This window comes from Octodon degus, unplaced genomic scaffold, assembly GCF_000260255.1.
Source record: "Octodon degus isolate 3935 unplaced genomic scaffold, OctDeg1.0 scaffold00058, whole genome shotgun sequence".
Lineage (NCBI taxonomy): Eukaryota > Metazoa > Chordata > Mammalia > Rodentia > Octodontidae > Octodon > Octodon degus.
The window spans coordinates 4,284,749-4,300,461 of NW_004524634.1; the positions used below are offsets into that span (position 1 = coordinate 4,284,749).

The 15,713-nt window shown below is 50.4% G+C and overlaps 1 protein-coding gene across 3 annotated transcripts in view; it reads right to left on the reverse strand.

Moving 5' to 3' along the window:
- The window catches only part of Rab11fip5 (RAB11 family interacting protein 5), a 38,868-nt gene extending 23,161 nt beyond the window's left edge, over nucleotides 1-15,707 (reverse strand). For all 3 annotated transcript variants that reach the window (XM_004634087.2, XM_023718408.1, XM_004634086.2), the window contains exon 1: nucleotides 15,135-15,707. In XM_004634087.2, coding sequence (XP_004634144.1) covers nucleotides 15,135-15,565 — 431 coding nt within the window. In that variant the 5' untranslated portion in view covers nucleotides 15,566-15,707. The remainder of the gene's footprint in view (nucleotides 1-15,134) is intronic.
- Between the last annotated feature and the right edge of the window lie 6 nt (nucleotides 15,708-15,713).

Consider the following 15,713-nt stretch of genomic DNA (forward strand, 5'->3'; position numbering starts at 1 on the left):
AGCAAGCAAGCTAGCTAAATAAGACATGCCGGCAGCATAAAGAGGAAGTCCAACACCCAGGGAATGCCAGCTGACAGCTACCAAACACACCCATCTGAGTGCCAGGTGAATCCTGTGGGGACCGTGAGGCCTCAAAAGTGAGGGCCAAATAAATGTGCCCCTTTCTGAGCTCCCACTACCACTTAGTCCAGACTCAAAAGCCAGAAAGCAGCATTGTCTTCTTGTTCCCCCGCACACCTCACATCTAAACTTTGAACTGTTAGCTCTGCCTGTAAATAATCTCCAGAATTCAACTTCTCTTACCACTGTCACCCTGTAGCCCAGCCCACCTCCACCTTCCTGCTGCACATTCTAGTTCCCTGCCACCTGCTGCCCAAGATCCACCCAGCAAATACCTGAAATTGCACACACATCCCCGCCCCCCGCCCCGGCATCCTTGGGATCTTGGCTCTAACGGCTCTGCATCTCTCATTCCAATCGGGCCACTCTGGTCCTCCTGGTATCCCTGAGACCATGACAAGCATCCTCATCCTGAGGCCACAGCGCATGCTTCTTCCTCCACCCAAGACACAGGCCCAGACTGTACAGTCACAGTTCATTCACTCGCCCTGATCAAGTCTCTCTTCAGCCAAACCTCCTCCGCCCTATCTGAGTACCCAAATGACGTGCGTCTTTCACCTGAGGTTTTCATCACACCCACCACACTGACCCCATGTGTACCCCAATACAACCACACAGCAAAATGGCACACAAACACACACACACACACACACACACACACACACACACACACAGCTTGGCATCTTGGGACACAGACTCTTCCGGGCGCTGGCCCCAGTGACCCATTCATTCTTCTCTACCAAAGCTTTACCTGCTAACACCACAGTTAGTTATAAACTCTTCAACCAACTGATCCACTGATGAGTATCATGCCCCTATGAGCCAGTCACCCCTCAAAGCCCCCCCAGGAGTGCGTGAGGAATTGGGGGGGTGACATCTAGATATAAACTATAACAGCATCCATCCTCCCTGTTCCAGTTAGCTTTCTTCTGTTCACCTCTGTACGGCCAGCACTTAACAGCAGACACTCAAATATTTGTTCAATGAACCACAAGATAACCTAAGAATTTAACAGGAACTTGTTTGTCCCTGTGCATAAATGCTTTCTGGTTGCCCCTGTCATGTTAAACCTATGGGTCTCACCCATGAGGGCCAGAGCTCCCAAAGAACACAGCACCTCCCCATTATACCTCCCCCAGACAGGAACCTCCAGAGGGTAGGGGTCCTAGCTTCCAAAATGGTACCTTCTTTAACTGTGAGACTCAGCCCAGGTCAGCATCTACAGCATCTACAGTGAAAGGAGCTGTAGGAGCACAGCCTCCGAAGCAGATGAGGTGGAGTGCTGGTCCTACTTAAGCCCATCACTTGGTCCTGAAAGATACTAATCTTACAACTATTCCCAGTTGCAGGCATCTGGTCAGTATTTACTGTGTGCTGCACGCTACATTAAGCATTCAACGCACCGAATTACATTCTAATCCCTTGAATGACCCAGTAAGGTGGAGAGAGCAGCCAGACCCCAAGGGGGGGCTAAGCACAGACTGGGGACCAGGCTGCCTGAGTTTAAGCACCAGCCCACCATTAACTTTGAGATTTCAGGCAGGTTAGGTAATAATCTCTCTATGCTTAGTTTCCTCACTCTTATGGGTCACATTTCGAATGTCTCCTTCAAAAGCTCCAGTGGAAGGTGACTAGATCCTGGGGCACTAGACCCATCAGCTGACTCACCTACTAATGAATTCAGGGCTGACTGTACTGTTAGGTGGTAGGGTGGAAGAGGTGGATGCTTAAGGTCTGACCTGGAAGGGTGTGTCTTACCCCAGCAGCCTCCCTTCTCTGCTTCCCGGCTGCCATGGCGTGAGCAGATTTCCTCTGCCCTGCCCTGTCACGTTGTTGCTGTCTCAGGGTCAGTTATCTATGAACTGTGAGTCAAAATAACCCTCTCCTGTTTTCAGTTGTGGGTTTCGAGTGTTAGTCGCAGAGAGATGAAAGTGACTGACACCCACCTATCTATAAAATGGGGTAGCAGATGTCCCTCTTCATAGGACCACTATGAGGACTTATCAGATCATGCAGGACCAGTCAGAGCAGAGCCAGCACACTCACTTTCACTGTAGATGCTGACATCTTTCTTACCTCTGAGAACTTCCCTGGGTAAGTCACATACTTAATTCAGTAAGTAGGAGAGCTGAGATGCGGATCAGGCTCCCTGCCTCCAGTGCCCCCGACCTTGATCACTCATGACAATGCCTCCTTCTGCAAGTACAGGATTCACCCTGGGACCCAGAAACCCCATGTCTCTGCTCTGCTGAAGAATCTAAAATCATCTCCTTATTTCTCTAGAGTGTGTGTGTCTGGGGGGTGCGGTGTGTTAGGTAGGGGAACAATGACATCTTTATTTCTCATACTCTTTACCTTAAATGTAGTGTGTCTTCTAATAATGAATTCTGCAATAGTAACAGTAGATTAGCCATACCTGGAACTTTGTCACCAAGAGAAAACAGACATTTTCACATGGAATTACACTTGTTGCACGTGCCAACAAGATGCATACTCATCACTACTTTGAACTGCACAGTTACTAGACCACCAATAGGTCATGTTCCTTAATATGGTAATAAAGTACGTAGTTCTTTAGCAAATGTTTTAATATACTGATGAATGTAGTTCAATCTCCTTGGTGTACTTTTAGAGACCTTGCTTTGAGAAGCCCATGAGCTTCACCAGATGCTGAAGGGATCCTTGGCACCAAAATGGCTGAGAAGACCCATCTAGAGAGAAAAGGCAAAGCCAGGCATGGTGGTGCATGCCTGTAATCCCAGCACTTGGGAAGCTGAGGCAGGAGGATCACTGTGAGTTCAAGGCCAGCTTAGGGTATACAGTGAGTTCAAGGCTAGTCTGAACTACCTAGTGAGACCTTGTCTCAAAACAAACAAACAAACAAACAAACAAACAAGAAAAGAAAAAAAAAAAAACAACAAACAAAAACAGAAGGCAACCAGCTCAGCAGGCCAGCTCCTCTCTGCCTCACCCTGAGAGCTCACACTAGAGAGCAGGCACTGCTCCCATTTCCCACCCAGGGGCTCACAGTGCCTGGGGAACAGCAAGAGTTGACCAAAGGTTCCAGACGCCCCAGCGTCATGGCTCATTGCTCAGGTTGACCCTCAAATACCCTGCATACCAATGAAGGTAACTCCAGAGACACGCAAACAACCAGGACTCCTGCTAGCTGAAGAGCAGGAACTTGTTTTGACTCTGCTCCCAGCACCACAACTGCTCTTGGCTGGTGCTCACCTGCCCCCCACCCAGTACAGCTGCCCCCACCACAGCTGCCCCCGCCATACCTGCAGCTTCTTCTGGCTGCAGCTACCATACACAGCCTCTTTAAAAGGGGGCTTGAACACAGCTAATACACAGCCAGCTCTACACGGGATAGGAGTCTGCAAAGCAGATAGCTAGAGGAGTAAAACCCACTCAGTGGCCGAGGGAGTCCGGGGGTCCTTAGTAGATATGATTATGCTGCTCCAAGGACAGGCTGAGATTCTTCAAGGTAAAGTAAGACACCAACATGAAGGAGAGGAAAAAGCACTGACATAGGTCTCTTATCACAACTTTACTCCCCGTGGATAACCACTAAGAAGATAACAATGTACAGTGTATTGACTATCAAAACTGTCCTATTAATCAGCTGTGAAACTGTCTCATATTTATTTCTCAATAAAAAAATAAATATTAAAAAAAAACCTTTACTCCCCTGCAGGCTTCCATAAAAGTCAGTACAAACAGGAGACTGTAGAGTTGCAGGGTATTCATTGGTATCCTGGGTGTCTGACAGTCAAAGGCTAGTGGACAATGTGTGCCCCTTGAAAAGTTGAAATTAGTGGGGCTCAGTGGCACAGTAACCCCAAATACTTAGGAGTTCCAGGCTTGCCTCAATAACTTAGCAAGACTCTGTGTCAAAAATAAAATAAAGGGCAAGGGAGTTAGCTCAGCAGCATAAGCACCTGCCTGGCAAGCATAAGGTCTTGACTTCGGTCCCCAGTACCAAATAATAATATAATGATGACTGGGGAGGTATCGCAGGGACAGAGCACTTGCCTACCATACATGAGACCTTGGATTCAAACCCCAGAACTGGGGTGAGGTGCGGGGAGAACACAAAAACAGAGATGTTGGGAAATATACCAAAACACCTGTCTGTAACCTGCCCCAGTCAGTGGGCAGCTATTCCATGCAACCCTGGACAGATGAAATTGTTTGCTCTCAAAACCCTACAGGCTTCTATGGCTAGTGCCATGGACAGTACTATAAGACAGAAGGATTTTTTAATTTGAAAGTCATCACCAAATTGAAAAATAAGGCTAAGAATCACCATTTCTGTCAGGCCTGAGTGAGCTACCCCAGCCTGCCATGGCAGAGTAGCCAGTTGAGAGCAAAAGCTCTTCCCTGTGTAGGGATTTCTGCCGATAAGAGACAAAAGACAAAATGGGAGAACCAGGTGACAATGTCAATGGATACCAAAATCACTGGGGAAAGATTGGTGGGGAATTTCTGAACATCTGGGTGGCACAAACAGCCCAGCCCTCCTGCCTATCTTTGGCCTCTGTTGGGGTGATGCAGGGAGTCACTCAGCTTAACTTGCAAAGGACTTGTGCCAGGAGAGCTAGGGTAGGGGTATCAGGAGAACCAATCTCTAGGGCCACAGTGTGTCACATCCTCCAGGACATACTGCCCAGTTCCCCCACCAGGTAATGGTAGGAAACAAAGAGGGAGGAGACTAGTATCCTAAGTCCACATACCATGAAGCCTAAAAGCAGGTACCTATTTGGTACCTGACTCAAAGCATCCATGAAAAGAGATTTTTTGTATCACAGAAATTTGAATATGGACCAGATGCTGGGTGGTTATCAAGAAATTGCTAATTCTATGTGATAAAGGCATTATGGTTACATGAGAGATGGCTAGCGAGCCTACTGAGGTATTTAAGAGGCCCTGACTCATTTGCCCTCTTCCTGGTCCCACTAGGGACCAACAAGGGCTAACCTAGATGCTGGGAAGTTGCACGGCAGCCTTCTGGCCAGGACGAAGGCCTTTTCTCCTTGTCCTGCGACTGCACTTCATTCCTGCTCTCTCCCAGAGTCCCTGTGGCTCGTGCTGACTGGAGAGCTCCCCATCCCCACTATCACCCCAGCACGGCAAGAGGCCCACAACCGAGCCTGACACCCACTGCGCCAGTACTGTCCCTCTTAGAAGAACACGAAACTCACCAGTGAAATCCACCCAGCCAGAGGTGGAACAAGAACAGAGGACTGAGGATATAGTTTAGAGGTACAGTGCCTACCTGGCAAGTGTGAGGTTGTGAGTTCAATTCCCAGTATTCAAAAATAAAGCACTTGTATTTTGGAGTCGGGCATGGTGGTACACACCTGTAATCCCAGAACTTGGGAGGCTGAGGTAGAAGAATTATTGTGAGTTTGAGTCTGGCCTGGGCTACAAAGTGAGCTCAGGGCTAGCCTGAAGTACATAGCAAGACCCTGTCTTTAAAAAAAAAAAAAAAAAAAAAAAAAAGGAACAAGAACAGAGCATCCTTGTGGAACTTACATCTCAGCAGAGAAATAAGCCACACAAATAAAGAGTAGCTGACACTACAAAAATACAAAGTGCATAAGAAAGTTAAAAGGAAGTGGCAAGATTTTTTTTTTTAGACAGGATCTTGCTATGTAGTCCAGGAGAGCCTCCAACTCATGGTGATTCTCCTGCCTTGGACTCCCTAATGCTGGGATTACACTAATGCATCACCACATCCAGCTTGGAAGGAGCAAGATTTTGGGAGAGGGTGCAAAGGACCTGACATCCTGGACCTTGACTAAGCATTGGGAAGAGACAAGGATGGGGTTGGGTAGACAATACGTGGATGCCAGGGCTATGATGATATAGGGCTGGACTGCGCTGAAAGGTCTTTAGGGCAAATAGGAGAGCGCCCCAGCATTACACAAAGGAGCTGAGACTTTATTCTAGGGCAATACAGGGTACAATGCACAGGTTAGACCTGACACTATGCTGTGGAAGGGTGAGATCAGCAGGAAGGACAGTGGGGAGGTGAAACAGGGCGGCCACTGTAGAGCCGACACCAACCCAAGGCAGGCCTGAAGGCCAGCTGACCAAGCAACTCCTCGTGCCTCAGGAGCAATTCCTGATTTTAAATGAAATTAACAATGTCTTTTTTTTTTTTTTTTTTTTTGAGATAGGGTCTCACTATGTTGTCTTGAGCTCCATAGCTCAAGTGAACCTCATGTCTCTCCCCACTGAGTAGCTGGGACCGCAGGCTTACACCACTGCACCTGGCTCAGGGATTCTTCTTCATAAAAAGGCAGCCACAGCCACAGTCTGGAGCTGAAATTTTTTAAAAAAAAATCCTCAACCAGAACAGGAACAATGGGAAGGCAGGAGGATCAAGTGGCCTCTTCCAGTAGCCTTTTCAGTGCCATCCTTGGCCACATAATGTCCAAGGTAATCCACCCTGGACTCTCACTGCTATTGATAGTAGGGTCTGATATTTACCTTTTTTTTTAAAGATTTTTTTTTAAATTTTATTTATGTGTGTGTGTGTGTGTGTGTGTATGTGTCCAGCTCAGCCCACCAGGGGGGCGGGGCTGGCTGGCATGTGGTGCTGGGGGATTGAACCTTGGTCGCTGTGCTAAGCTTGTTCTAAGTAGGTGCTTTAGACCACTGAGTCATCTCACCAGCCCTGATATTTGCCTTGTATCCCTCACAATCCACAACAGGGCCGGAGATACAGAACTTGGTCGATATGGAATCATGGGAGAATAGTCACAGCTAACTAAGAAGGCCGAGGAAGGAGGATCATTTGAACTTAGGAGTTCAGTACCAGTCTGGGCAATATAGCAGGCTCCATTTAAAAAAATAACAAGGCTGGGCATGGTGGTGCATACTTACAATTCCCGCACTCAGGGAGGCTGTGGCAGAGGACTGCCATGATTTGAAGGCCAGCACAGGCTACACAGTAAGTTTGAGGCCAGTCTGAAGTACACTGCAAGACCCTGTCTCAAAATGGGATATAGCTCAGTGGCACAGATTCTGCCTGACAAGCACAAGGTCCTCAGTTTAATTGCCAGCACCAAAAAAATAAAAATAAATAATACCTCCTACAACCTGCTAGGTAAGCATAACTGAATTGGCAGGCCTCAACCTCAGGCTCTGTAGGCTAACCCATCTCCTAACACCCACGACCTCTAGCCCCCCTTTGATTTGGTATCTACTATAAAACTGCAAGCCAAGCACAATCACGGGACAGGATACAGCCTTTTATCAGGCCCAAAGACAACTCATAGCACCTCCTCTGGCACCAGGCCATGCCTGGCACAGCCAGCCTTCAAAGGGAGCCCAAATGTCATTCACCAGCTACCCCTGCCTCCAGAAGCATGCCTCATGGCTCTGCCTGGCCAGCCAGCCCCCACTTCCTCCTTCCTTCCCTCCCTTCCTCTCTCTCTCCCTCCCTCCTGGGCATGTGCATGTCCTCTAATCCTCATCCTACTGCTGTAAACTCCAAAGTCCTGTCATTGTCAGCTTGCCTCAGTAGCTGCCATGGGCCTACACTCACCAGCATGAGAAAAAGCTGTTAAAAATGCCAAGAGGCAAGTCTAACCACCATAGAGAGCAGCACTGAGTATACAGGGCTGACAGCAGTGCAGGAGAAAAGCAACGGCCTCAGAGGTCAGGGATCTGGCTGCCACTGATGAGCCATGTGGCTCTGGACAGGTCATTCTATCTCCAGAGACCCTGCACTCCTCATCTGTGAAAATGGGGGTCACTTGGCTGCCCACAGGGAAGAACGAAATGAGGTGATGCTGGGAAAGCACTCTGGAAAGTAGGCCAAGCCAAACATAAAGATTTGGGTCTACTGTCTATCAAAGGCCTTTTATAGGCTGTGATCAGCCCCGTGGGAACAAGGTAGCCAGGACCAAACAGCGATGACCCTACCCAGGAGGAAGGAGAGAACCAGCAAGATGACCTCTCCCTGGGGACCTTCAGCAGCCCGGGAAGAAGAACTCTGCATAACCACCCTCTCCAGAGTGTGTCTGACCTCATGTTCGCCTCAACCGGAGGCCTGGGTCAGTGAGGACAGAACTACAAAGTAGCCGTGCCTGCTGCCACGGTTTCATTTCAGACTCCATGGTAGGTGGACACAATAAAGATCCCTGCGTGGGAAAGTGAGGCCCAACTCAGATGCAGGACTGTGAGTTGAAAATGATGCATCTGGACAAACGAGGTGGGGAACTCACAATGGTCTTGCTTGTAAATGCATGCTACAACTTTGGAACGAACACTGAGCTTCTAATGTTGGTTGACCCTGAAGACAGATGGAGTGACTCAAGGTCAGGGCAAGGTGCTAACATCTTCTCATCTTTTGCCTAGACCTTTAGGACTGTCAACCCCATGAACACTCAAAGATAGATAAGAGGCACAGAAAGCCAGGCTGCCTCACTTGAGAAAGCATAAAGGACACGAAGTGGGGCTTCCCTCCTACCTCTCCCGGGCCAGTCCACCCACCAGCTCCCCTGTGGAGGATCCCTGCCTCCTCCAGACAGTCACCCTGTCCCCGGGAACCCCATGGGCTCTCCTTTCTCCAGCCCCGCTCCCTCTCTCTTTTATAGGATGCTTTGAGGGGAAACCGCCCTTTCTGTGTAAGTCTTGTCACATTTCTGTCCTTCCAGGCAAGGGTCTATCCATTTTTTTCAGTTTCCTCCTCAGCACAGCTTAAATACAGTAGCTGCACAGTCACGGCATCCTGGCTGCAGAACAGAAGGAAAACAGAACTGCAAATGACCGCATGGCTGTGAAGCGGGCACCAGCCAGTTAGGGGTGTTCTGTCAGGTGAGGGAACTGGTAACTTTGGGAGAAGGTCAGGAGGTCTCCCATCTCTGCTGGCTCTGAGCAGTGGGGTGGGAAGACCTAGGGCTTTCTAGGCTTCACTGCACCCTAGAGACCCTCAGAGCCTGCAACATACACATGCCTGGCCTGTAAACTCAGGGCTCTCCTGAAAGCAACAGGCCACACTTAGAACCCCAAGGCTAAGCCCTGACCTGCAGCAGGAAAAGAGAGGAGGCTTCAGCAGGGCACCTGGCCTTGACAGAGTGGACCCATGGGAGAAGAAGATGCCCAGACTGCCTCCATTCACATGACTGTGCTGTGTGCCTTTAGGAAAGTCACTTCACCTCTCGGTTCTTCAACTGCTCAACACAGTAATAGTACCTATATAACAAGGGCTTGCTGTGAGCTAATGGAATTCAAACATCTATAAAGGGCTTTAAAAAGATACACTAGACCAGTGGGGATGAACCTTTTAGAGACAAGTGCCCAAAGTGCAACGAAAAACCTACTTATTTATCACAAAGTGCCAGTGCTATAATTAAACCTGAATACTAAAGTTTTAGTTAAGAAAAAACAACACATACATTAACATTTTTTGTCCTAAAAGAAAAATAACATGCATACCATAGGTTTGTCAACTTTGCATGTGTGACTAGACCAACAAAATAACATAATAATGATGATAATAATAATAATAATCCAGAACAGGTGTGGGGATTCTGAAGGCTGGAATGGCAGACAGGATCTCCCTGGCCCCCTATAGTCTCAGGTGCCTGTCCTCTCACAGGGAGGCTGCCTTGACCACAGGTGACCCCAGGGGCCTTTTCCTCTAACATCTTCAGGGCTCTGGTATCTAGGCCCCAAATATAGCCCTTGGTTTGGCACTTCCTTCACATATAGGGATGTTCACATCCTCCCCTTCTCTGAAATCTCCCCCAACAGAGACTCCTCCTGAGCCCTTGGCCAGGTGCTCCAGAAACGTTCAGGATTTATGGCCTTTCCAGGTCTCCTTCCCTTTCATAGCAGCAGGGCCCATGTCTCACTAAAGGCCCACATGAACATGCTCGGAAACGCAGGGATGCACACAGGACTCCAAACGCCATCTCTTCCTTCCCTAAAGCTTCCAGCTCTGCAGGCTGCAGGGATGTAACAGGAACCACGAGGAGCCACACCCTCCACCAGCCGCTGTGCAGCTCAGCCCTCCTCTCCTCTCCCTTCCCCAGCCTCAGTTTCCACACGCAAAGCTGTCTTCTCACTGTGACCTGGAATTCCCTGAGCAAGGGCTGTGCTTCCCCTCCTAGCTGAACTGGAAGGTCAAGATGGCCTGGATAACCTCCCCCACCTCTGTGGCTTCCCCACTCAGATACCCTGCTCACTGCTGGCTGGCCCAGCCCCATGGTGGAGGTCTCCAGGTACCCTGCCAAATCCCCTCTCCTTCCTGAAGGAAGAAACAACCACAGCCTGGCTCAGAAAGAGCAAGGTCACCAGACTCCCCCATAGGACTGCTGGGAGCACAGAGGACTCATGCTGGGGACACATTTTTATCACTTGGTGCCAGAGAAGGGATATGCATTCTACACAGGGAAAAAAAAAAAAAAAAAGCTGTGGACTGATTTCCACAGAGCAACCACAGCTTCTAATGTGTTAATCATCTGTTCCAGCTCAGGGTGGGAGGGGCAAGGGAAACATCTGGACAAAGCCAGACCACAGCTTTAGCAGCAGCGAGTCATAGCACCAGCAATAACAAGATGGGTGGGCAGCTGCTGTCAGAAGCAAAGGACAGCGCTCAAGGTTACCAGGGATAGAGCTCTGCTTAGGTACACCTCAGGCCCAGCTGCCCACAGGGAGAGGGATGCATCGCTGAGATAGGGCTGACACAGGCCCAGGGCTCAGGGCCAGGGCCAGATGTAGAGGGATGAGGAAGCCACTATTCCATGAGGAGGAGCTGCTCAGGCTGACTGAAGAGTCGCACTTCCTACTCCACCCCACTTCCCCAGACACTGCCACTCCAGCAATCCCAAATAAAATCAGCCCCAGGACCAGGAGATGAAACCTGTGTGTCCTTATGGCCTGGTTCCTGAGGCAGTCACACCCTTCCTCAGCAGCCTCAGAGGCCTGGACTCCAGGCCACAGGTTGGAGCAGGAGCCAAACCCAGAGTGTCTAAAGAGCAGGGTCACACCTCAGCACCAATGACAAAGGGCTGGGGGGTTGAGTACCATCTGCCCACCACAGTTACATGCATGTCCCCTGGAGGTTTAGGGAATAACCCTCTAAAGACCCTCCCACCCTTTGGCTAATAAACTGCATTTGCCTTGGGTGCTTCCCAGGACCCCCAAAACAACTCTTTAAAGAGGTCTCAGAATGTTCTTACTAGCCAGGCAGAAGTACTAATTCTAAATCTCTGTCCTCCCTGAGCTTCCCTCGCCCCCCCCAAAAAAAAAGCCCCTAAAGGCACAGACTGGGGCAGGGGCTGTCAGTGCCTCTGGAGGAACACAATTAGCCTATCTATGGTCACAAAAATTTTGTTCTCTGTGATGGAAAAAAGGCAACTGGTCCCAACCCAAATGGAAGCCACAGCTTCAGCATTTCCAAGGCAACAGCCTCTAGCTTCTGATCTAATAGGCCTCTGTACTCCAGGCTTTACAAGCTGAGTACTTTACACCTCACCAGGCTAAGGGAAAAGGCAGATGTAGGGATCTACATAGAAAGATTACTTCCCTTCTTCCCCCAAAACACTCACAGACCAGCCCTCCCAGAAGGCCAAGAGCAGAGCTTCCCTACCCAAATGGCAGATTCCCTAGCTTCCCACTACAAAACCTTTGCTGCTTCTTCCATCCCAGGCCTGTGTGACACAAGTTCAGGGACATTTGCCTGGGGCTACAACCCACCATAACAATACCATAACAGCCAAAAGGGTCCAAATGACCCACTGACCCCACAGAGAGTAGCCCATGTGTCTCAGGAGCCAGACAGGCGCCCACTGGAGAATGCCGGAAATAATTTTGCTAGGAAGAGCTAGAAAAGAATTACAAAGAGGCAACTCAGGATTTTCAGACTAATTAGAACCATGAACACCCATGTATGGGTCCACTGAGGGGAAGAGGGTCTTACCAAGTGCCCTCGTGTACCACATTAAATTCTGTCTTGAGAATTTCCCCTTATTGTTTGCAACCTTCTAGTGAAATCCCTCACCTCAGAGTGCCACCTGCTAAGGATCTTCAGGGCCCACTGGAACACTTAGAACCTCAGCCACCACCAGCACATGAGGCAAGGCACCAGCGTAACCCAGCATTACCACTTTGAAAGCATCTGTGTCTGGAACTATACTAGGGCTTTTACAGATGGTATCTCAGTCAATCTGTGCAACTCACAATAACTATGGCGCATGACCTTTTCAGAAATGAGAAAACAGGTTATGTAGCCTGCCTACTAGTAAGACAACACTGGGAATAAAACATTATCACCAGATTTTCCAGTACTGTGTTATCCTGCTTTCCCCCAGGACAGTAGCAGACCGAGGCAAGGCTGCCAGGAAGGAGAGCTGTCGAGCCACAGCCAAATCTGAGCCTGGCTTCGGGACCACACCTGCTTCCCAAGCCAGCCCTGGCTGTCAAGTCTCTAGCAGCAGAGAATGACAGAGGCTGTGAAGGGGGAGCTCCTTTGGTTGAGAACTCCCATACTCCTGTCACCTCCCACATCCCTAGGGTTTCCCAAGCTCTAGGTTTTTGACTATATCCCCTATCACATAAGGAGGAGCTTTTCCATAGCATGGGATATCTTCCAGACTAGCACTGTCTGACCATGTGCCCAAAACCTCCCTCCACCATCACTGCTGTTCACCTGCCCTCTACCATATCAGGGCCTGCACTATGGGCTTCACCTACATTCTCATTTCATCTCTAACATCACCCCTGGGAAGAAGGTATAAATTATCCCCTATTTTACAGATGAAAAAACTGAGGCTCCAAGAGTTTCCTGAAGTTGACATAAGGTAGGAGGTTTAAGACTCTGGTCTGTTCTTACACAACTCCAGTCAGTCTCTTAGTCAGGAACCTGCTCTTCTCAGTCCAGTTCTCTCTGTAACGCAGGGCCACTGGGTGACAGAGGATCACCACAGGCCCTTGCTGAGGCCAGCAAAGCTGGATCCCGGAGGTAAACATGAATACTACTGTTTCCCAACATTTTCCAAAGCTGAAGAAGGTACATCCTGGACTTTCCATGAAGCTCCATCCTGACTAGACAACAGGCAGTCTATGCCAAAGTGCCTCAAGAAATACCACCAGCAGTGGTCACTAGAGCCCAAGGAGGGGGACCAGAGCAGGGGTGACATGCTGTTAGTCTAGTGAGCTAGAGTGGCAGCCCAATTTCAGGACTTGTCCTCTGCCCACCCCACTAGGTGTTCCACCCTACTGCTGCCCCCTCCAGGCTCTATAAATAACCCTGGCCAATGCATCAGAGGAAAGGCAGCCAGGTGGGTGTGGAGCAATCCAGCGGAAAAGATGACTTCTATAAAGTAAATTAAGGCTCTCATTCACATCAAGGGGTTGTGCATGTCAAATTCTCCCAGATGCACTTTTCTTGGCTGCAAACAGACCCACCTGAATCTGCAGGCTGGGTCAGCTCAGGGAAGAAAGAGCTGGAGGCCAAAAACTCAGGAAAAAAAAAAAGAAAAATCAAAGAAGCTCCTCCCTGTAAGCTAGAGATTTTTTTTTTTTTCTGTCTCTTTCAGTCCCCCTTCTCTCACCAGAACACATACCAGATACATCATCTACCAATTGAGAAAGAAGAGCTCCCAGTGGAGGGTGAAGAACACGGGGAACGGGTAGAGTGACATGGGGACAGGCACTTCTGAAAAAGCAAGGGTTGAGAGACCCAGGGCAGAGCATTCCAGTCCACAACTGCCTCCTTGGGTTCTCTGGGCCAGGAAGGAGGGAGAGGACAGAAACTGGGAGGAAAAAAACAAAACAAGGGCCAAGCAGCACCACAGGATCCCACACCCAGCAGCCAAACAGCAAGTCATGAGGGAAGGTGGGGAGAAGGCCAGGGGAGGGGGCAAGTGGAGCCAGGTCACAGCCCTGCCTGGAACCTGCCCTTGCACTACCCCACTTCCCATCTCAGGCCGCAGGGAGCCAGCCAGGAAGATCCTTCCTTAAGAAAAACATTCAAGGTCAGACCCTTTTCTACCCAAAGCCTGCTTTTCTATGCTCACCCACACCAGCTTCAAGGCTCATCCGTCTCCTCCAGCAAGCCTTCCTAGATTTATTCAGTGGGTACCATTCCCCCAACTAGGACTTGGGGCACCCTTCCCCACCTAGGGCACACCCCTGCTCCCCCCCCCACTCCCAAGTTAACCACTTGCATGACCCACAGCAGGTGTTCAGGCCTGGTGACGCTTCCAGATCCCACCCGAGCCCCAAGCAGGAAATGGTGCTTCAAGTCTGAAGCCATGATTTAACACAGGGAATGTTAAATGCTGCCAAAATAAATGATTTTTTTTTTTTTTTTTTTTTAATCGCTGGCTCTTCTTGAGGGAAGTGACCAGGAGATGATCTATTGCTGTGAACTAACCTGTTTCCACCTGGAGAGGGCAGACAGGTCACTCTAAGCCTGACCCAAGTCTTACCTTCCTTTACTTAAAAAGATCCTCCTATCTTCACACTAGGGATCCCAGACACAAAATCAGGGTGAAGGGGAGAAAGGGTTAGCTGCTCTAGAAGGAGGAGCACATCACAGAATAGGCAACTGTCTGGCACAGCCTCCAGGCTTGGTGGGGTGGCCTCACTTTCCTTACCCCACAGAACAAGGCAACCTCTTCACTCCCTCACGGGCTGGGGTTCAGAGCAGAGCCTCAGGTTCCTTCCCCTTCGAGGAAGGGAGACAAGCCTGAAGATCCTAAATTTCCTATAGCCCCAAAGCCTCAGAGCCCCTCTACTAACTTTCCTTGACAGTCTACTCCTAAAGTTCGGTTACCACTCAAATTCCCCAGGGACCCTCCACAGCCCAAGCTAGGTGGATCTAGTAGGACCCCAAAAGGCTAAGAACCAACTTCTGTGTGTCGGTTTGCAGCCTTGAGCACGAGACAAGGGACTCGCCGTCAAGACCGAAGTTCTTGGTCCTGATTCCCATCGTCCCCACCCAGGGGAACCTTCAACCGCTCCTGAGACCCCGCACCCCAACTTACTGTGTGTGCTGGGCACGGCCTGCGCCGAAGACCTCGTCCAGCGGCACGGTGGCCTGGCCCAGAAACTTGTCGACGCCGATGAGAGAGCGGTGCATAGTGGTGAGCACCAGCTGGCAGGCGGCGGCTGAGCCCGCAGCCCAGGGCACCGGGCCCGCGTCGGCCTCCTGCGCCCGCAGCAGGCCATCCAGGGCGCCGGGAGGCAGCTCGAAGGAGCACTCCTCGCGCCACTCGGGGCAGCCCTGCGTCTTCTCCACCACCGACGTGCTGTACTTCTCGCGGCCCACCTGGATCACGGTGTAGGCGTCACTGGTGCTGCCGACGCCCGAGCTCTTGCCCCGCAGTCCTCGGGCTCGAAGCACTGTCACTTGGACGTGCGTGGGCAGCCAGCGGGAGGGCCCCGAGGCCGGCTCGGCGTCCCGCACCAGGGCCATAGCGGCGGGCGAGGGTTGGCAGCGCCGGGCAAAGGCACCGGGCCAGGGTGACAAACTCGGCAGCGGCGGATGGCGCTCAGGAGTCCGCTACGAGTACCGCCGCCCGCACACCCGGCCACCGCCGCTGCGGGCTGGGCTAGGCCGAGCC